Consider the following 22,032-nt stretch of genomic DNA (forward strand, 5'->3'; position numbering starts at 1 on the left):
GGTGCCTGATGTATCAGTGTGTAGTTTCAATCAGGACAGGGCCACAGAACTAGCGAGACCCAACACAAACCACAAGTTTTAATCCTGCAGCAGCTGAAGTTTACAGCATATGTACTTGAATAAGACACCAAATTAGATTTAGATACCCCTTTAAAATGCCAACAGAAAAGGCTGTGAGCAGCAGCGAGAGAAGTGTGAAAAGTACAGCCTTGGATTCCTGCAAAACCAAGATGTGGATTTTGCCTGTTATTGCTGTGAAAGCAAAGCAAAGCAGAATAGACACGTCCAAGTGCAGGAAGGACGGAAAGCTCGACAATAAAAGTTGTCTTTAAGTCTTTTCACTTTACAAATACTGTGCTTTCCAGCTCCTCTCTCTCCCTCTCTCCTTCATCCACCTTCCACTCACCTCCACTTGTGCTTTTCTTTCTGTGAGCTCTCATATCTATTTTTTTTTTTATCAGAAATTACCCATCCAGAGCAGCCACCTACACTGAGTAAGGAGAATGTTATGAAATTATCTATCTATTATCTTTCTTTTCACAATAAAGAGTCCCTGGTGTTTTCATTGATTGAGCTAGGTTCAGGCAGTTCATCTGGCAGTACTTTTAATTGCCTTTTTCAATCCTTGTTCGACTATTGCCAATTTCCCTTTAATTATGATACACTAACCGCTACCTTCGACTGCCCTGAGAAGAGAGAAAGGTATAAAAATTACACAAGATTGCTGCAGAAAATCGAACTGACTCACTTTCCTGTCTTGTGTAAGGTGGCGCCATCAATAAAATTTGCTGTGAGACAGGCGTGGGACAGCGAAGCCAGTTGGTGGGAAGATGTGATGAGATGAAGTTACTGGTAGATTGCCAGTCAGTGGGGAACTGGGTTGTCCTCTCCATTACAGAGACTTGAGTTATGTTTAACATTATAATTCAGCAGCTCAAATAAAGATAAATGTTTGGCACCGTACTAAAGAGAGAGAGAGATAAATAAATTCATGCTATGTTCCCTTCAAAAAACATGAGGAGGTGTTTGCAGGTCAACACGTTTGTAGTCTTCACTAACCCTAATATAAAAGAACGAATAGTTCAGCATATAATATGAATAAAATACCTTGTAACTTGTCTTTAATCCGGTCAACCTACACACAAACAGAAATGTCCAACTTACATTTTGTGATTTTACAGGAAGTTGTGTGTTGGAGATATTTCTTGGCGAGCAACAGCCAGATATAATAACTGTATACAGAGTCTTGCCATCACGCTGAGTTTGCCAGGTTTAGCACCATTGTGCCTCCACAGCAGTGGTTCTCAAACTTTTTCCTGGCATGCCCCCCTTCAGAAGCTGAAGTGCCCCCTGGATTTTACCCAGGCTGGTAGAAACACTGTGTGTTGTTTGGGCAGCAACCATAAGGTTCTGATATCAAAACTTTACTTCAGATCAGCATTGAGACCCAGCAACTCCAAGTGAAGCCAATCAAATTTACCCTAGCATGCAATGCAATCCAATGAGAGAGGGATATTATATATATGTACAGTATATTGCCAAAAGTATTCACTCACACGTCCAAATAATTGAAATCAGGTGTCCCAATCACTTCCATGGCAACAGGTGTATAAAATCAAGCACCAAAGCATGCAGACTGTTTCTACAAACATTTGTGAAAGAATGGGTCGCTCTCAGGAGCTCAGTGAATTCCAGCGTGGTAGTGAATTTTCCTCGCTCCTAAATATTCCACAGTCAACTGTCAGTGGTATTATAACAAAGTGGAAGCGATTGGCAACGACAGCAACTCAGCCATGAAGTGGTAGGCCACGTAGGTCGCCAACTTTCTGCAGAGTCAATCGTTACAGACCTCCAAACTTCATGTGGCCTTCAGATTAGCTCAAGAACAGTGCGTAGAAAGCTTCATGGAATGGGTTTCCATGGCCGAGCAGCTGCATCCAAGCCATTCATCACTGAGTGCGATGCAAAGCGTCGGATGCAGGGGTGTAAAGCACGTCGCCACTGGACTCTAGAGCAATGGAGACGCGTTCTCTGGAGTGACGAATCGCGCTTCACCATCTGGCGATCTGATCGATGAGTCTGGGTTTGGCGGTTGCCAGGAGAACGGTACTTGTCTGACTGCATTGTGCCAAGTGTAAAGTTTGGTGGAGGGGGGATTATGGTGTTTTCCAGGAGCTGGGCTTGGCCCCTCAGTTCCAGTGAAAGGAACTGTGAATGCTTCAGCATACCAAGAGATTTTGGACAATTCCATGCTCCCAACTTTGTGCGAACAGTTTGGGGATGACCCCTTCCTGTTCCAACATGACTGTGCACCAGTGCACAAAGCAAGGTCCATAAAGACATGGATGAGAGAGTTTGGTGTGGATGAACTTGACTGGCCTGCACAGAGTCCTGACCTCAACCCGATAGAACACCTTTGGGATGAATTAGAGCGGAGACTGAGAGCCAGGCCTTCTCGTCCAACATCAGTGTGTGACATCACAAATGCGCTTCTGGAAGAATGGTCAAAAATTCCCATAAACACACTCCTACACCTTGTGGAAAGCTTTCCCAAAAGAGTTGAATCTGTTATAGCTGCAAAGGGTGGACCGACGTCATATTAAACCCTATGGATTAAGAATGGGATGTCACTCACAAGTTCATATGCGGGTCAAGGCTGGTGAGCCAATACTTTTGGCAATATAGTGTGTGTGTGTGTGTATATATATATATATATATATATATATATATATATTACATCTCTAATGCACCTTTAGATTTGGCTCATTTCTAGTATTTTGTTTCTGAAGTGGCTTGTTTAACAAATTCCATTTCCTCCTGCCGAAGAAATAATTAAGTGTGAAATTTGATATTATATCAGTGTGTTCTGAGGACGGCGGGGGATTCATACAGTGGGACTAAACTGTAAAATTTAACTGCTACTCACCATTAGTGACATATTTCCACAGTTATCGCTCATTATTTGGGTTCCAAAGGGTTTGACGTTTGGATGTGAACTGCACTTAAACTGTTACCAAGTCTGCAAAAAAAAATATAACATGCACAGTAGAGAGCCTTTGATAGTCTTAGATGGTGGGAAGCATCATCAACTTGAAGCAGCATGTTTACAATAGCAGCGTGAAGCACTTGATAAACTCTTCAGCACCAACCTAAGGCTAAAATGTCATCTCTGCACCTCCGATGCCTCCAATTTAATGGGCACACACGCTTTCAATTTAAATTTTTTCTGGCTTTTCTCCGCTGCCACCCTGAGGACAAACTTCATACTTTCAGCCCCATGACGTATGATCCCTCTCTTATAATATAAATATATCTCTTATAATATAAAAGTGTTGCAGGGACACAGAGGAAACTCCCTAACCTCTTAAGGTAGTTTTTGCGGTTTGTGATGCAAAAAAAAGAGAAAAATCCAAATCGTGGGAAATGTTATTTCAAGCTCACTGTTCCTTCGTTGGAGTCATGCAGACCTACTGTACCTGCAGCATCACAATCAACCCTCAGCTGATGCCTTAAGAAGTGGCTGTGATCAGGGCAATCGCACATAAACGTCATTTATCCACCTCTAAGAATCTGAGATAGTACTTATGCAGATCCATTAAAGACAGTTCTGCAGACTTTACATGAGAAAGAAGGTTCTTCCATAATGTTCCTCTTCAGTCAGTGTTGGGATTGTTCTCTGACAGAACCGTGAAACTAATCTCCACACCTGAAGGACCAAATTAGGTTGTTTTGTCGGCACCTAAACTGAACACAATCCAGGAACATGTTCTGATGTAGCTGCCGACTGAGTGTAGGAGATAATACAAGAGCAGCAGCCTCCGGTTAGACAGGTTTGTATCCTGAGCCCCTCCCTCAAAGATCGAGCAGTGCTTCGCCAGTTAAATCGTTGTGGCGAGGACTGTCCCTCACGCAAGCACAGAGCAGCAATTAACCCACCAGCCACCCCAGCTGAGCAGAGGTGTGTGTGTGTGTGTGTGTGTGTGTGTGTGTGTGTTGACCTGGACCTGCCTGTTTGCCTGTCTCAAGCAGCAGACCGGACAGCCATGACCAGCAGCCCAGACCGACTATCCCACACTGCCATCTGTGGGTCAGTGAGTGAACGCCAGCCTTAACGAAAAAAAAAAAACACACATAAGACTGCCCTTACATAAGTGATCTATAAACCAACAGTGTGAGTGGCTGCCTTACAATAAGCAAGCTGAGATGATGCATGATGTCTCAGCCGGGGCATCCCACCAGGGAGGCAACGCCAACTCGACCCGCCGCGCTGATTTACATGTGACCTACATCGATGCACCAGTTCTGTGCTTCCGACAGATCGAGGGGGAGTGAAAGAGATGGAAAGAAAGAGAGACACAGAGAGGCTGCCATTTTATGCATCCTCCAATCCCTTCCCTGCTTCAAAACAAGTGCACACACACGCACACACACACACACACACACTCACATGTACAGTAATTCTGCCTCTCAGAAGCAGTGAACCCAATCCCATCTGTTAAAGGAGGATAAATTCTGGCAGAGGGAATTTATTTGCAGCCAAGATTTATTTACTGGAAACAACTTTAGGATTTTCTTCCTGTAGCAGTCTGTCTCTTACGTCTCTCTTTCACCCCTCCCTCCCGCCGTTCCCGCCTCCCGCCGCGCTTGTTGTCCTGCAGGTTTCTGTGCTAGCTCGGTCCAGGTCGATAGCCGCTAATGAAAGGCGCCTTTATGAAGGTGTCAGCTGCTTTCCCTCACAGGAGCAAGCAGCTCTAATTTGAAGTAATGGTTATTGGCTGGGCCATTGATTTATTATGCTGGTGATTAGTGCACCGTATCAGCACCCGCAGAGGAGGGGAGGGAGGGTGGGTGGTAGAGAAAGTGGTAGGCAGGAGAAGATGAGCATGGAGGCAGGTGTGTGTGTGTGTGTGTGTGTGTATCAGTGTGTATCGGTGTGTTTTGATGTGGGTGGGTGGTGAGGTGGGAGGTGTATTCGCAGTTGTGTTTCTAGGAGACGCAGAGCGATGCAGACCACACGCATCATCGTCCCCGTCTCCTCTCTCGTGATCCTTCCCCTGCGCTCTGATTTAAAGAAGCGAAGAGTTCACTGTGTGTTTTTCTCAGGAAACCAGTTTCAGTTTTTACCAACCGCCATTGACGACACTGAGCCAAGCTGCGAGAAACAGGGAGCATCTACCGCACGGTCGCTTGGCCTTCTTCATATCTTGAATCTGAATGAAATGTTCGACTGATGAGCATCATCACTTTTTTCCCCCGTTTCCGTCCCCGACAAATCGCAAGTTTGCCGAGCTTTACGACATTCAGCACCTCGAGCCTCAGAGACCCTCAGTTTGGATCAAAATGAAAAATAAACTTTTAATGAGGGGAAAAATAAACCTGAGGAACCCCAGGAAGACGGACAGAGCTGGCTCCCTCTTCCAGAGCTGACAGACATGCAACAGATGCATGATTTCATCAGCACAGCTTCCCCCGGGAGTTACATCCATATTGGATTAGATTCCACACCTTGTGATGCTGGTCACTCACACTGACATGAAGGGAAACAGACAGAAAAGCAAAATGCTCCAAGTCGCTATTTTTGCTAACTAAGAATGACTTGAAATAGCATCGTCATACAAAGACAGGATTTGAATGTTTGTCTTGCAGACAGCACATTCACAGTAATCTCATTGATGTTTTATTTAGTAAGTGTAGTGTAGTAAGTGTAACCATGTATTAACTGTAGTTTATTTGCCATAAGTACAGTCTTCCCATACTACAGTCGCACACACAGACAGAGTAGACAGACGGCGCTATATATATAAAATTACAGTTGATAGAAACACTTTTATTCATTTAATTTACGTATCTGGCGAGTTCCAAATACATTATACACAATATTCATAGACAACAAATCTGTTTTCTGTTAAAATACGTACAACATCCCCCGCAGAGGGACCCCCAGCACTGGCAAAGAAATTCATCTAACTCTAAGAGCGCTTGAGCTCGTGGCCACAGTTACTTTTAAAAAATACATCTCTTTCTCACTGTTTTTTTCCCCTTTAAATCCACATTATGTTGATGCTTTCCAACCACATCACATCTATACTGCTCTCCACAGCGGCCGTATTAGAAAATGGCTTTCTCATATCACAGTGTCAGTGGAGAAAAGAAACAATCATGTCTGGATCACCAAAATGTCCCAGCAGGCTCGGGGCTCAGGGGCGTCGGGGAGTCTCTGACTTACAGCTTTTTATGTTCCACACGTCTCACTGTAGAATAAAGGGGGCAAAAAAAAGTCCCTCTGGGAAACTACAGGGTTACCCTAAACTTCAGGAGATAAACCGCTCCCTCAGAAGCAGCCGTAGCGTTCGTCGTGATAAGCATTGTTAGCCGTGTCGGGTGTTTTCTTTAAACGGCACGTTTGGGCACATCTGTAATAAAGTTGTGCGGTTAGAACCGCAGCTCCAGAGCAGCACTTAGAAGAATAGTTTGTCATTAATTATTGAAGTGTTCAAGATTACAGCTCCAGAGGAACAAGGAAGTAATGATACAGCTGGGAGGACAGGTTTCAAGCAATTAAATGGTTTTACAGACTTCACAGGACTTCAGCCCACACTGAGCAGGAATTTGGAAAGAAACTGCATGTTTGAGCATCGTAACCTCAAGTATGTTTTAATCTGTTTGTGCATTCCTGCCAATATATCCGCGATGATACCTTTACACAGATGTTTGATTCACTGTCTGCCATCAGCACGGGCCTGTGGATGAGGGACACTGCTGTGCTTTTACAGCTGAAGGAATGTCGTTCATGATTACATTGTTTGCCTGATTCATTACTAACCTCACACCTGCGCAGGAAGTGAACAAAAAGCACGTCGTACAAATTGTTGACACACGTACAGGTGTAGATGTAAGTGGACTTATTCCTTAGCAACGTGTCATTTCATGGTGAACCTGCAGGAACAGACACCGACACTATTGATCCACAGGTGTGAAATGATTTAACAGCCGTATACGTGCAAAACAGGCCGATGGCAGGGGCAAGTTGTGAATTGGTGGTTAGAAATAATACTTTTTAAAGCACTTTGGCTTTTGCAAAACATATTTTTCGACCACAGCATGACAAAGCGGAGCAGATAATTCTCTTTTTAACCAACAACCTTGTTTAACAAAGGTGCAATTACATTCACATCAGAGCAGTGTGCAGAATAACCACTGATTCATTCTAGCATTGGGAAAAAAAAAAAAAAAAATCAAACATAAAATCTTTTCTGCTTTGAGTTTGGCATGTGTTGGGTCTGCACTGCTTCCAGGAAGTAATCACAGCCTTGTGCGCTTCAATCCGACATTGACAAAAGCTCTGACCTTCTCCCGCCTACATGGCTTTTATATAATACCATGCTAACTCACCCCAAGTATTGAGTGACAAAACTTTAGCTTGCTTCTAAGCAGTGCAGGTGGTGACTGACTAACACATTTCCTCCTTGTGCAGCTCTTGCTCACTGCTGAGGCCGTTCAGCGCTGCTCACCTGTTTACCCCTCTCTCCAGCTCTCTGACTCACCTCGCTACCTGTGATGCTTTCATGCACACGCCCCAAACTTCTGACGGTGTGCTGAAGAAAACTGAAGATAACTCTTGGAAAAACTTCCCCTGACTCGTTTCCTGTCTCGGATTCATTAATAATTACTGTCATGATACAACTTCGAACTTCATATTTTGAAAGGTTGATGTCCAATCAAATGGGGGGAGACTGGGGGACGGTTTGCAGCAAGTCTCATTCCTCCAATCAGAAACAAGCTAGGGCGATGACACATACTGCACATGCTCAGTGAGACCCTCCTCACACCAGGAAGACAGATGACATATATTTCATGAGCTGTATTTTTATCACAGTCCTGACCTTTTGTATGAATCCATTAAAACTTTTATTATTTTAAATCATTCTCTTGTTGACTTCAACGTAATACGGTTAGCGTGTTTCAAGGTCAGTGTGTCCAGCTAGCCCATGATGTTCATTTTTGGTTTGTTTCGCTTGGATCTAGATTTTGGTGGCCCGCGTTGGTCTGGATGTTTTTTGGAATCGCTGTGCCGCCTGTTGTACCTACTGTGTTTGTTGGGAAACGTTGTAGACACAGTTAGGCGGGTTTCGTCAGGACGTCGCAGTGTGAGCGGTTGTTCGGAGCGGCTGCAGTTCTGGAGCTGTGGCTGAGAATCGTGAGCGCTCCTGAATAAGGATCATTCTGTCATGGCTGATGTTGCAACAACACATTTTTAGTTTCAAAATAGGAAATATATGCAGCTAATTTGGTCCCATAGCACAACAGATGCAACAATAATTGCTCAGTTTAATGTATGCGAGAAAACAAACAAGTTAGTTTGGCAATTGTTGTGTCAGCCTCTCATGGTCTTATAATATATCTGCCTGTTCTCTTTATCATAAGCAGTAAACAGATTAATTGTGCCTATTTTGGTTCAAGGTTGCCGTGTGTTCTATGCAAAACAAAACACAATAACTGTTCTTTGATAAATATTATTAATTAAATAAATATTATTGTACAACAGTGCATATTTTCAGAGTGCTGTGCGCTTATGGAAAAAGCTAAAGTTAGCTAATGTATTTACAATAGGTTGCAACTGTCCCCGGGGGTTTGGGTCAGTTGCAACATCTGAATTCTTCCATTCCAATAATATTGCGAATGATATGTCAATCCATCTTTAAATGGTTTGGGTAATTAGCAGACGGATGTGTGTTTAATATATAAAATGTTTGGTTGGTCGAGTCCAAATTATCTCTTAGAAACCGAGAGGAATTCAAAGAGTGTTGCAACCGAAACACACACAGCACTATAATTCAGCCTGACCTATTTCAGAAGCGATCTAGGGTTAATCCAGTCTTTTAAGAAAGTAGGAAGGATGTTTTGCTTCCCAATCCAGATTTCCTTTCAGTCTGTCTTTTGCCGCTGAATTACAGCAGCTGCTGAGGTAAAAAAAAAAAAAATCTGCAGGCTTCTGCTTGTTATGTTGAGCTCATACTACGATCCCGCCATGTGGAAGAAACTCCCGAGAAAACAAACACAAGCTCAAGGAACAAACAAAAGCAGCGAGACAAACCAAACGGCTCCTGCTTCCGTGACTGTTTCCAGCGTTAGTTCTGCGGGAGCCTCCGAGGAGCCGTAACGGCTAATATCAAATTGAATAAAGACGAGATGTGACATTTTCCATCACCCCTCTGTTGTGATGTCTGGAGCTTCGGATGGGCCGAGAGGGAGGCAGAAGCAGGGCCGCAGATGGGGGTCATGCTTTCATTAAAGAGGCTAATGGTGTACAGAGACAAGGAGCTGATATTAGCCACAGGGAAACCTATTAAGAGTGGGCTGGAGACAGTCATGATGAGAAGCTGATTACAAAATCACTGAAAGGAAAATGACTTGGGAGATAAGAAGCGCTGCAGCTCGGAGGAAAAAGGAAAAAAGAAACCGAGGCGGACTGAGCACAGGTCAGACAGCTGAGAGGAGGACGGGATGTAGCGCATGAAACTGTGCGTTGTTGTTGTTGTTGTTTTGATTGTTGATGTCAAATCCCACTTCACAGATAATATCTAGGATTAAACCAACAGTACTCAGCGACCCTGTCCTCCTATAAAAAGATGATCCCATGGGTCGTCAGAGCAAGCGGCTGATTATGACCCATAGTTACAGTTTATTGTACGGCGACCTCTAGCAGCCGGGATGATGATGGCGGTGGCGGCGGGAGGGGACGGCTGCTGCGTGCGTCTACAGGTCGTATCGGAGGGTAGAGATAGACGACCCTGTACAGTTCATAAACACAAAGAAAATACATTTAACGTCTGAATTATAGGTTTTATTTGTATCTGTACTCAAACTATTCTCTCCACACTTTCATGACATCACTGTGTCCCACTGTTGAGAGGATGAAAGCTGCGCGTGCGTGTGTGTGTGTGCACGTGTGCGTGTGTGCACGTGTGCGTGTGTTATCTCGGCCATCAGGTGTTTATATGTGTGTGGACAGATTCTGTCACCACGATATCTTCCATCCCCGACTTGTCTCGGAGGCGTCCTCCGAGCACACCTTGTTTTTATTACCTGTGATCGCGGCGTCTGGAGAAACTCGTGACTAATTCGAGGAGTCGTATCTGAACCGTTCGACTCACGCAGTCGTCACCGCACTTTACCAAACCGCAGTGAACAGTTAACAGATGGTTTGTTTTAAACTAACTCTTTTGCATACTGGTGTAAGAGCTATGAATCGAACTTAATTACAGGACCAGGAAGAGAGGTGAGTCTAACTAAACTGCATCAAAGGTATTTTCTTCTTCTCTTTATTTCACTAGACTCCCCGTGCTCCTCTCTCATTTCAGCCATTTTCTTTTGATGATATTAAAGTCTGCGCGGTCAGAGAATCTCATTCCACTCTGTGTGTGTTTTTTGTGTGCACATCTGTGACAGAGAGAGTCTGTTTGTGTGTGTTTATTTTGCATGAGGCTGATGTGGAAAGCCTCCAGTTTTCCTCCCGGCCCGTCTGCGTGTGGGGGCCCCAGGGCCAGTAAATATGTTAGGCCATCTGGCCATCTGTCTGTGTGTCTGGGCAGATGGTCCACCTGAGGGCCAGTCGCAGACTAACCGCTGGATCTGCAACATGATCCAATGACGGGACTCGGTGCCGTTCGTTTCCAGTTAAACACAAATTCCTTCATTTTCTTCTCGGCTGAAAACATAAGCAATTAAAGCTGACAGTCTGAACCGCTGCCACGACCGCGCTGAAAACATACGAGGTTTGAGGAAAAGTTAATCGATCGTTTAGAAATGGTTTAATTACGGAGGAGGCCCAGGTCCAAGAGGTAAACAGGTAACACTTTATTCGCATGGTCTAATGTTGAAGTGAATAAAATAGGAAAGTGCCAGAGTCAGTCAACAGTCTGTGTTCATCTTAATCCAAACTCCAGCCTCGACTGCAGGTCATCATCATGTCCAGAAAAGTAAAGTGAAGTGAAACTTACTGTGTTCGTAATATCGGTCGGAGAAACCAACAAACATTTCACAACTACAATCGTGTGATTTCAGACTTTGAGTTTGGACTTGGTCTTTTTTGCCAACTTGTTCTACTGGCGTTCAGCTTTTATCCTGTATTTGTCACTTGTGAGTTTAAACTGTTCAACAAAATTTTAAAAGCAAACATACTCCCAAGTAAATGTGAGTAAATGCATGTTTCTAATCTCTACACTGCTTTTACATTTCAATCGGACAACCTCAAATATTTAATTTCACACACGGTGCTGCTGGAAGCCGCCGGAGCGCGTGGAGCTGTGGACCGTTCAGTGACCAGAACTATGCAGAGCTAAATGATGCGTAAAACGAGCAGCTCTCTAACGTGAAAGACACCTTTAAAAACCATCAAAACCTGCTGCATCATTAACTGCGATGACCTTTAAGCTGTTAACAGTTCACTCTTAATTGTGAACAATTTAAAGAGACGCATTATATCGAGCCATCATTAGCACTACATAAACTCAGGGCCGATGAGTGCACCTTCAAGCACAAGGTACGGCAAATCTAAAGTGATGTTATTTGGAAGCAACCAAATATAATCTTTATGTTCAATTAGAACGACACCTGCGTGATCCTGATATTCCATGTGACCTCTTTAGCTTTCTACGTCTCCACGCCGGCGCCGGTCAGTCCCATTCTCGTGAAACGCGACACCGAGAGAGAACTTCTTCACATTTGGCACAAACGTTCGCGTGGACTCAAGGATGAACTGATCAGATTTGGGTGATCAAAGGTCAAAGGTCAAGGTCACAGTGACCTCACAGACCACATTTTTGTCCATAACTCAGGAACTGCTGATGCTAATTATGACGCCATTTAACATAAATGTCTAATAGGATTAAACTCTTCACATCCTGTCCCACGAGGTAATGAAACCGTCCCACATGGCGCAGCAGGCCAAGAAAGCATGTTGTGCCATAAAATGGAAAAGATGCCTCTGACACCAGCTCATGATTTATGTCTCACGTCTTCAAGCCTCTCATGCTCATCTCACCGTTTCGCTATAAAGTCCTATAAAGCAGTGAATCCATAAATATAACTCTAAGACGTCCCAGAAACTTCTCTCTTGCCTGAACCATTCTACTGTCCCTCAGCAGAGGCACATAATCAATAATGTAAAATCAGGAGGATATTAGTGTCATTTAAACAGCTAAAAAAAAAAGCTACATATCAGGAGGTTATGTTTTCGGTCTCGTCTCTTTTATAGTGTCCGGATATTAAAGGGAAAAGTAGCTTCAGTTCCACTTGCTGCAACACATACACACCAAACGCTCCTGGTGGTGTTGGCATTTAGGAACCAGTCTTTACTCTCTAACCAGACCGGGGACGTCACGTTCGTCCGTAACAGGATTTTGCACCTTGAACTCGATACCAGCTGCTGTTGCTCGCAGACAAACAATTAGTCAATAAGTGACGAAGCTTCAGGTGGTGCAATCATCTGTGTGTGAGCTTACAGGCTGCTGATTTACTCATTCCACGCATTTCCCCTGCAGAGGTTATAATAGCTGCTGCACAACGTGCCCTTTTTAGTATATAAACACACATCGCTGCACATCGTACACACACACACACACACACACACACACACACACACACACACACACTCTCCAGTGACTGGCAGGAGACTTGTTTATATGTGTGTGGAAAACAAACACAAAAAATAGATAAATAAATACAGTTTAGGTGCAGGAGGTTGAGTGACGGTGAATATCACATTGTCAAGCAGGAGCGAGCTGCTCACTTCTTCCTCCGTTTCCTCAGTCAGCTTAGTGGAAAAGCAAAATGAGTTACTCGGCTGGAGGCACCTTGCTAGGGACAGAGGCTCGTGTTTACCTTCCACGGCTGAATTTTGTAAGTATTGATTTGTTTGCAGGAAATCTAAAACAAAAGAAAAAGAAAGAAAGATCAGGACAAAGACGGACTGAGGCTGCGGCTTCTGCTGTGGACAGATTTGACTGTGGAGGAAATCCAAAGACAAAAGCGACATTTTATTTAAAAGGAGCAGCTTAAGTCCTGTGGTGTTAAAACACACACACACACACACACACACAATCCACCTGCACACTCACACAGAGCAGGTTTTGAAGTAAACGACGCCTGACGCGCAAGTCAGGCGTCTTTCTCTGCTCGCCTCATTTTGCATGGAGACTAAACGTCACCGCATGTGTCGCCCTCTGGTGCTCTGACTCATATGCTAATGCTGCTGCGCTACGACGCGGGTGGAGGGAAGACGGAGGGCGAGATGGTAAAAATAGCTGGTGACCCAAGAGACATTTCATGAAATCACTGAGGGGAAAAAAGAAAGACAAGCAGCGGATCTGTGCTTGTAGAGTCGTCGTGTGTTTGACCACGTTGACATTTCAGAACCGTCAGAATCGCAAGGAACATTTCACCTGGAGATGTTTCGACTTTCAGCTGGTGTTGAGTTATTTTCATTAGATTCAATAATAGTTATTTAATCCCACTGAGGGTAAGTGACATATTTCCAGTTTGTATCAGACTCTTTTCCTGCTAAAAACGAACTTATATACGTTTGTGAAGCAGCTTCTTATGACCCATAGTTAATCCTTTAGGGGGAAAGGGAAAAAGTGTCGGTGACGTCGTATAAAGAGAGACATGGTCCACGTCCGGAGGAGGTCGAGGTGGATGTGACACAGGAGAGCGTTGTTCGGTTCCCATGTGAAACCAGCGGGTTTATATTGTAACCATGACAACACAAAATCATCTAAAGATGAGGAAATCGGTTCATTTTCTGGTTTTATAATCACCTGCGTTCGACAAAAAAATTGGCTCATGAATGTCAGCCAGCAAAACGTCTCTCTGAAACTGATATATTAGAATTGATATATCGTTTTGGAACGAGCCCCTTTTATGTCTTTTTTTTTTTTTTTTTTCTCCACAACGGTCTGAAAAAGAAATCAAATGAGTAATAGGAATAAATTTGCCGCGGGGCTGAAGTGGAAACGTGGATGACTGAGGCCTCCACCCGCATTATGCTTTGACTTCATGTCGTGCTCCTCTTCCTGATCTTTCAGGTCAGTGTTAAAGGCGATGGCCCAAAAAATATATCATCAACAGTCAGAACCAGACTTTAAAGATACTATAACTGATGGAGACGAGTGGAATAATTTTCTTTTCAGCTCTCGTCTCTGTCGCTGCCCATCAGCTGGCTCCTCTTTGAATGTGAGAAGGAACTTAACTAGATCCACTATCTCAACACAGGCACTTTTATGAGCCTCAGTAGCTTTATTCAAATAGCATTCATTTACAGTCACATAAAGGGGAAAATTAAAGCCATAACTCACACACACGGAGACGTGCACACTGTCAAACACATTAGCCACACACTCTTAACCCTAACCCTAAGATCGCGTGAGACACATGACGTTACGACTCAGCCTTCAAAGTTGTCTCAACACAAACTTGAGTTTTTCCTGCGGGAATAACTAAATGTTTTGTCGAGCCAAACTTCCCTAACGAGGGAAGGGTTCCACATCTGGGACCTGGGATCCCCGAGCCGCTTTTGGAGCACTAATCTGCAAAGCCTGTTACCATCTTACCAACCATTAGCAGCATTAGTTTCTCCGGGAAACAGCAAAATGACTGAGTTGAATGAGCAAATAAAAAACAAAACAAGAAAAACAGCTGAAACAAAAGGTTGCTGATTGTCTTTTTTTTCTTTTTTAATGTTATTACAGTTCACAGATGTTCGGTGGCATGTAATTTAAGGGTCATTTCCCCCAGAAGCTCCAGCTGAGATCCTACATACACTTTGGAAAAACTCCAGCAGGCAGTGCCAAATATCCCCAGCTGGAGACAACATGGCCGGCCTGCAATTGTCATCAAACTTCTGTAAGACGTTAAAACTCTGTCTCAGTCGACGAGAAGCCTCAGCAGGACGAGGAGCAACAAACACATTTTTCCCAGTAGCTGAAAAAGCCAAAACTCCTCCTTCTTCTGTGTGTTTGCTTCTGCTGCTGGATTTTAATATAATTTTATCTGTGATCGATGTGTCGTCATGGGTTTGTGTCTTTCAAATTACTTTTTATATCATATTGAATATATGTTGTTTTTTTGTAAGAATATTAATGTACCAAGGCGGGATATCGCTGCATCACAGGTTCTTAATCTTTAAAAGTTAGCTTCGTGTAAACGACAAAGAATAAAATCACCACCATGAACAAGGATGCGAGGAACAGTTTGATTCTTCCTTTCAAAGCAAACAAGTCATTAAAAGTTTGGTCTGATGTTTTCTTTGAAGTTTTTAATATCTATAAGTTGAAATGAAAATGGCGATGGTCAGTCAGCGCTGAAAGGAGCCGAACAGACGGTCTAATTCGGTCTGAAATGCTCCGGTGTTTCAGATGAAAGAGGCTTTAATCACTGGCCTCTCATATTGTCCTTGGGAAGGCTGTGCAATGACATTCTGGCTTCCTGACATCTGACGGCATTTCCTCAACATTTTTCTGTCTTGTAGTTTTCTAGGTTGGACTACGGGTCCGGGGGGGGGGGTTGTGCTGAGGGCGGTGACTGTTTAGTTGTGACATCACAAAGTTCCAGGAAGTTGTGACGGCTGGTTTTAAGGCTCAGTTTCTGAATACAGACTGTGTGCATCTCTGTGGACTGAGGCTTTGATACTTTCACAGTATTAATATAGAACCTAGACCTGATTTATAATCAAACAACACATGGGAATCTTACTTCCTATAATATGGGAAATTAAAAAGTCCATGATCTTTCAGCGAACACTGTATTGATCGCTAACAAAGCCTCCTCTTGCACCATTCAAAAAGCTTTCATGCTGTTGTTTTTGTTCTTCAAAGAAGAAGAAGAAGAAACTGGCACTGGGTTTTTGGCGTCCTGTCAGCCTTTTGGCAGCAGTGCTAACCCTTTAAAGACACGAACAATGAACTCTTGCTCTTTCTGTGCGCCTCTCTCCCGCGAAGCTGTGGAGCGTATCCCCACATCTCACACAGATCCCGTCCGGATGATACAGCAGGCTTTCTTTTATGTTTTGCACGAGTTGCTGCTTCAAATCTTTAGCACAGCGCCAATATGGCACGTCAACAGTCAGCGAGCCGCCAGGGAACAGCGAGAATGAACGGCCATTTATAGATGTATGCACCAATTTTGCATATGAAAACTAAGTTTGTTTTTTTTTGTTTGTTTGATCTTTTTTTCTTGTAGTCTCTGATATTATTTCTGCAAAATGAAGTGTGCAGCCACTGTTTTTCAGTTGGTTATTCCTTCAGTTTTTTTTTAGACATTAAGTATGATCGATGTGGGTCTAATATAATGCATTTGTCAGCGCCTTCCAACACAACTTGTGACCCTAGGTTTCAGGTCTGATTCTAAGTTTAGCTTAGAAACCAAAAAGTCCTCGGTTGAGGTCAGGAGAGAAGAACAAAAAACAAAGCTGATAGATCACAAAAGCCAGGACATCGTCTGTGTCCTACAAACTTCTTTTTCCTCCTCCTTCAAAGTCAGGTCAACTTTTACCAACATAAACATACGTTCAATCGGCAGTTTGGTACGTGCATGTAGCTGAACGTAATGCGGCCTTTCTCAACTTCCTGAAATCTACAAGGTTTGTTTCAGAGAGTTTTATTGTTATACTGAGAGATGTGCCTAATATTAAGTCTAACCCCCCATTGATGTGAATGGATTACTGAAATAAACAATATAGCTAATTATAATATCAGTACTTTAACCACATTGGCCCAGAAAGTTGCAATAATGAGCTGAGATGAAATGAAAATCACTGATGCAGAAAAGTTGCATATGAAGAAAACTGGACAGGAGCGGAAGGAGAATCAACTGTACAGTATGTGAGCAGTAAACAAGAACATGCATAGACAGTCATTAGCGTACTTTTATGGCCAATTAGGTTGTAAACTCATATAGAAGTGGAAGCCCCGGAGGAAGAAAACAGGAGGTAAGAAAGAGACAGGAAGCGAAGGGCAGGGAGATAAATACGCTAAGTGACGGGCAAAAAGGAATACTTACCAAAAGGCATGTTTACTGAAGAAAAAAAAGAAAAGTATGTCGCTCACAAATAAGATAGCCAACAAGCTGCGGAGGGAATAATCAGTGAGACACAAGTTAAACTCACAGGCCTGCTGGTGTTCAGGAAGGGGGGGGAGGGGTAAGAGGACAGGTGGTAAACAAGAGCTTGGTAAGCCGGCAGGGAAACATTTGCATCTTATAAATATTTGATAAATTAATAGTTTCCTCCATCTGGTGTGTGTTCTGGGCTGTTGTTTCCGCACGTGGATGTTCTCTTCATTCCTGTATGTGTTGAGAAATCTGCATGTTCATTTGACTGACTGACTGACTGACTGACTGACTGACTGACTGTATGAACCTCTTCACACCGATTCACACTCAGTCAGATCCATTTAGAAAACATTAGAGAGTGAGAGTGAAGATGTTCTTTTATTTAAAATGTTCTTTCCTCCTTCACTTTCCGCCGTAAGTGGTGCCTCGCTAACATTCGACTAATGTGTGCACTCTAAACAATGGAGGGGGGGGCAGGAAATGAACGATGATTGGAGCTGTCAATCAACTATTCTCACTTTTCATTGCATGTTCTAATCCCACCAGCAGACATTTCTGCTCCTATAATAGTTTGTTAATTAGTGTGCAGGGTTAAATGAGACGGGGAGAAGAAAGCCTCTTTTCGGAGCCTCCTGCTGGGCTTCAAATGTTTGATATAGCACAGCTGGAGTGATCAGGCCCACTTTCAACTGCCCTGTTCCCTGCTTGTCTCTCCGTTCCCTTTACTTTGATTTTTGTTTAGACGGAAAAAGCGTTTTTCAACTGACAAGATCAGTTTAGTGGTATCTTTACAAGCCCCGGGTTGAATATCCGTGTTAAACCCTTGCTTCCAAAGGCATTTGCACATTAATCTTCCAAATTCTCTTACAGGGAACCTCGCTGCTGCGACTTTAAAATGATCCGCAACTGCCGCGGCTTCTTACGTGTTAAGAAAATAAATCAGCCTCGTGATCAAAAGCAAAGGGGTAATTAAAATGAGCTAATAGACGTTATTAGCTATTTATCAGCTGCAATTGCATTCAAACTTTCCCTGGAGGCGCAGTGATCCTCCCAAACAGGAAAAGTCTTTGAAACAGGTAGAGCAGTGACTTCCTGAATACCAATTAGCTCCGACTGCTCGGCTTTCTGCGGCTCATCCATGTGAATCATTTGACAACAGAGTAGCCGTTTTCCATGGCTGGCTAATTCGGCACAATGCCTGCGAGGGAGGTAGACAAGGAGCGCCGCGGGGAGAATGTCACGAGTATTTGAGAAAGGTTAGACTGAGAGGGGAGCGTGTTGTTATCATATACGCCATTCATCATCACTTTTATACCACACAGTCACAAAGGGCCTCTGTGGGGCGGGGGGGCGTCTGGCTCCATATTGATGTGTGTAAGTGTGTGTCGAAGGTCGATCGGCCCACTGTTTGCACATGTATGTATGCCTAGTGCCTTTGTACACAGTCAGAAAAGGCCAAAAACCAATGATTAAATCATGATGTGATCACTTCCTGATCTTAACCAACCTGCTACAAAAGCTGAAGTCTACAAACAACAAGTTGTGGGTTTAAAAATCCAACGTCTTGTTTTGGTTTTGTTCCGTTTGGACCGAGCCAGACTAGGTGTTCCCCGGTGTACCGCTGCATTGCTTTCAGCTAAGCTAGGCGGATGTTAATACCAGGTGTGAGCAGGGCCTTTGTCGTTAGAGTCAGCTGAGACGTGGTGTGGCTCGGGAAGGATCTCAAGACTTTTTCAAGAACCTCAAACAAGTTCGTAAATCCCTAAGAGACTCCGTTGTGGTCCTTCGAACCGACGCAGAACGTCACGGATTTAAGCTTTTATTAATGATTTATTTGTTGTATTTTTTATTCATTCAACAAACCTAATCATCCAATCAACCGTGGATATTTACGCTGTGTGGATTTGTGGATAACAGTATCATTAACACATTAAAGGGGAAACTCACAAAGAGAAGACGTGCAGCGTGTGAGAGGACATGTTGGTGAGAAGATAATGACAGTTCTCGGGTCCATTTCGAGGACTAATCTTTGTTCCCCCAATCAAACATAAAAAGTCAATTCTCTGTGTTAATGAGCTCAATCACTCTGAGCTAAAAGCTTCAATAATTCATTTGCTTCCAGAACGTCAGACATCCATAATGAATAACATCCACAGTGAATTATTTACACAGTCATCCTTCGTGGCACAACTCACTGACTGACACTGAGTCACCCAGTGTGTCTGATGTTGCGTGTGCGTGTATGTGTGTGCATGTGCATGTGCATGTGTGTGTGTGTGAATGTCATACCAACATTTGGCCCCGTAGCCGGCTCCCAACTATGATGTAGTAGTGGCATCCTGTGTGAAGAGGAACAGCATCGAGGCTAATTACAGCGGCTAGCGTGTACCACTGCTGCCCCATCAGCACAAAGCAGGGAAATATACATACTGGGAAAATGTCTTATTAGGACAAAACAGAACAACTGTTACTTCTGGAAATATTATAATTTGAATGTCAATCATACATGAAACCTAACGATATCCACATCTGCAGAGACGAGGTTCATGTTACAACACAGGCTGGAAGCTGACGTTCTAGAAATGCTGGCAGCACAGTGAATACAATCTTGGCTGCAGACAACGATTATTGGCCAATTGTGTAAACATTGCCCCGGCAGACGGAGTCAATAAATTCATGTGTCACAGTTTCCTGACTTCAGTTTTTAAAAAATTCAGAGGCCATGGCATTAAAGGGACTTCTCATCTGGATTTGCTCTCTGGCAGGTAAATCTCTCACTTATATATGTTTTGTCTGAAACGGAGAATATAATGAGACAGAAACTTCATGTGGCTAAAAGAAATCATGGAGGGATAAAAGTTATTATATCAGATACAGTATGAGTGTGTATGTGTCTGCTTGCAGTCTTGTCGTCCTCTGCCGCTGCAGATGAAACTGTGCCTAGGAAATGCAGCTCGCAAACTCAGCTGATGGAGCGTCTATCAGCTGATCTCAAGGTAAACAATAAATGTTCATCATACCAGAACAGCTGCTGTATCGTGCACATACAAGTATATGCAGCTCACATTGTGTTCACTGGAAGAAGAAAAACAACCCAGTCATCAAACCAGCGTGTGATATATATATATATATATACATATTTTAATTTCTGTTGCTTGTCATTTGATTTCCACATCACATCAGCAGTTAGGGACAAAACAAGTGCTGTGTCTGTTACAAACCAACAGGTGGCAGTAGAGTGTGGTGATAACCTGACTTCTGCATGGAGTGAACAGCAGACAGCTGCAGTGCTGCTGTCCATGAGGAATCTGGCTGATTCTCTGCACAAACACCAGCTGAAAGGTATGAGGACGAGCCGCGTGTGTTCTTCTTACACGCAGCAGTGGAACTGTGTGTCTTTGTGAGAACCGGCTCAGTCTTAGACCTTGAGTGCGAGGACGTTTTGTCCGGGGCCTCGCTTCTTCAAAGGGCCTGTTTGAGGTTTTCCACCTGGTTTTAGGATTAATGTTCTGAACTTATAGCGCACTACAGTGACTACGATGGATCGTTTTCACAGAGTCAGAGTCCTCATGAGCAGTGGGGTACACCACATTTATCACATTTGTCAAAGGATTTTGAGACACTGAATTAACTGAACTCTGCTGGGAAATAGGAGGATTACTACCTATTGAAGATGCTGACATCACAGATTAAGATCAAATGTTGGTGGTGTCATTTCTACTGATGGACTTTTTAATGTACTAATTGGCGATGGTTCCAGATATCGTCAAATTCCCTCTGGTATGTCTCAGGGACAGGAGTGTGTAGGGTTTAGGCAGAAAGGATAAAGAGAAGGGCTGCAGATGACAATAGACACAAGACATCTAACAGGTGGAAGCATCATTTATTAAACATTCACTGTTTTATAGGATGCCAAAGCGCTGAGCCGAAGCAATGCCCTGAAGCCGAAGTGCCCAGCAACGGGGGGCTGGCGTGCGTTTCAGTTGGCAACAACACCTACTGCAAACCTCTGTGCAACGATGTAAGTGGTACACACAGTTTTACACATTTATAAATATATTTATATATATATATATAAAAAAAACACTTTGTAATAACTGGTAGTTCTGTGCAAAAAGGAAAAAAAAATGATGAGTGACATAATTTGAGTCTTCTTTCACAGGGTTATGATTTTGGTTTCATAAGAAGGAGTCGCTTGTTTGATAAATGCACTGAGCAGACTCGATATAAGTGGGACACCCAATACGTAGGAGGAAACAAACTGGCCGTGTGCAACGGTGAGGCTGCACTTTAGTAACTTTCTATGAACCTGCAGTTGCATTTAATAATATATAATTTGCTGATTTCTAAGGTCAAAGCAGAAGCTACTTAACACAGCTAATTTACAAAGATCCAACCCCTCTTCAAATGTTCCCGATTTTGTCAGTGAAGTGATGTTTTATTGCCTTTATGTCTCTCAAACTACCTGCACAAGGCAGCTCACGTATTTAAAGAGTGACATTTATGCAGGATGTTAAGTTGCGAAGACCAACCTGACTTGTTTTCCTTCCTTCTCCAGAGACACCTATTCGAATTTCAGGGGCAAAGACGGCGTATTTTCCAAAACATCAGGATTGCCTGACGACCAAGAGCAACAGCGAACTGCAGAGGAGCATCATCGAAACTTTTACCGCTGAACTGAAGAGTGAAGGCATACAGGGGGAGTCGCAGCATGGCTGTCTTGTGTGTGGATGAACATGAAGATGCATCAACAAAGTCACAAATGTTGTGAAAGTCCCTCTAAGATGAAATAAAGTTTTAGAATTAGTTGAAAAGTGAATGGTTTCCTTTGTTAGTTCAGTGTCAGTGCATCTGGTTTCACACACCAAGGCTAAAACGAAGATGCATTACATTATACTGTATGTGTTTTTAAAAGGCCTTACACTG

General features: G+C 43.4%; 1 protein-coding gene and 1 long non-coding RNA gene across 2 annotated transcripts; both read left to right on the forward strand.

Annotated features, from left to right (window-relative positions):
* The first annotated feature begins 12,670 nt into the window (after positions 1 to 12,670).
* LOC130180947 (uncharacterized) lies at positions 12,671 to 15,234 on the forward strand. Its single transcript, XR_008829497.1, has 2 exons — positions 12,671 to 12,900; positions 14,748 to 15,234. It is a non-coding gene; the product is annotated as an uncharacterized LOC130180947 (long non-coding RNA).
* Positions 15,235 to 19,806: 4,572 nt separating this feature from the next.
* On the forward strand, positions 19,807 to 21,912 carry si:ch1073-126c3.2 (uncharacterized protein LOC555816 homolog). The gene is made up of 6 exons (XM_056394754.1): positions 19,807 to 19,871; positions 20,011 to 20,102; positions 20,334 to 20,448; positions 21,015 to 21,127; positions 21,269 to 21,383; positions 21,665 to 21,912. Exons 1-6 carry the CDS (start codon positions 19,829 to 19,831, stop codon positions 21,838 to 21,840), a joined length of 654 nt encoding a protein of 217 aa, XP_056250729.1. The 5' UTR covers positions 19,807 to 19,828; the 3' UTR covers positions 21,841 to 21,912.
* Positions 21,913 to 22,032: the final 120 nt, after the last annotated feature.

This window comes from Seriola aureovittata, chromosome 14 (assembly GCF_021018895.1).
Source record: "Seriola aureovittata isolate HTS-2021-v1 ecotype China chromosome 14, ASM2101889v1, whole genome shotgun sequence".
Lineage (NCBI taxonomy): Eukaryota > Metazoa > Chordata > Actinopteri > Carangiformes > Carangidae > Seriola > Seriola aureovittata.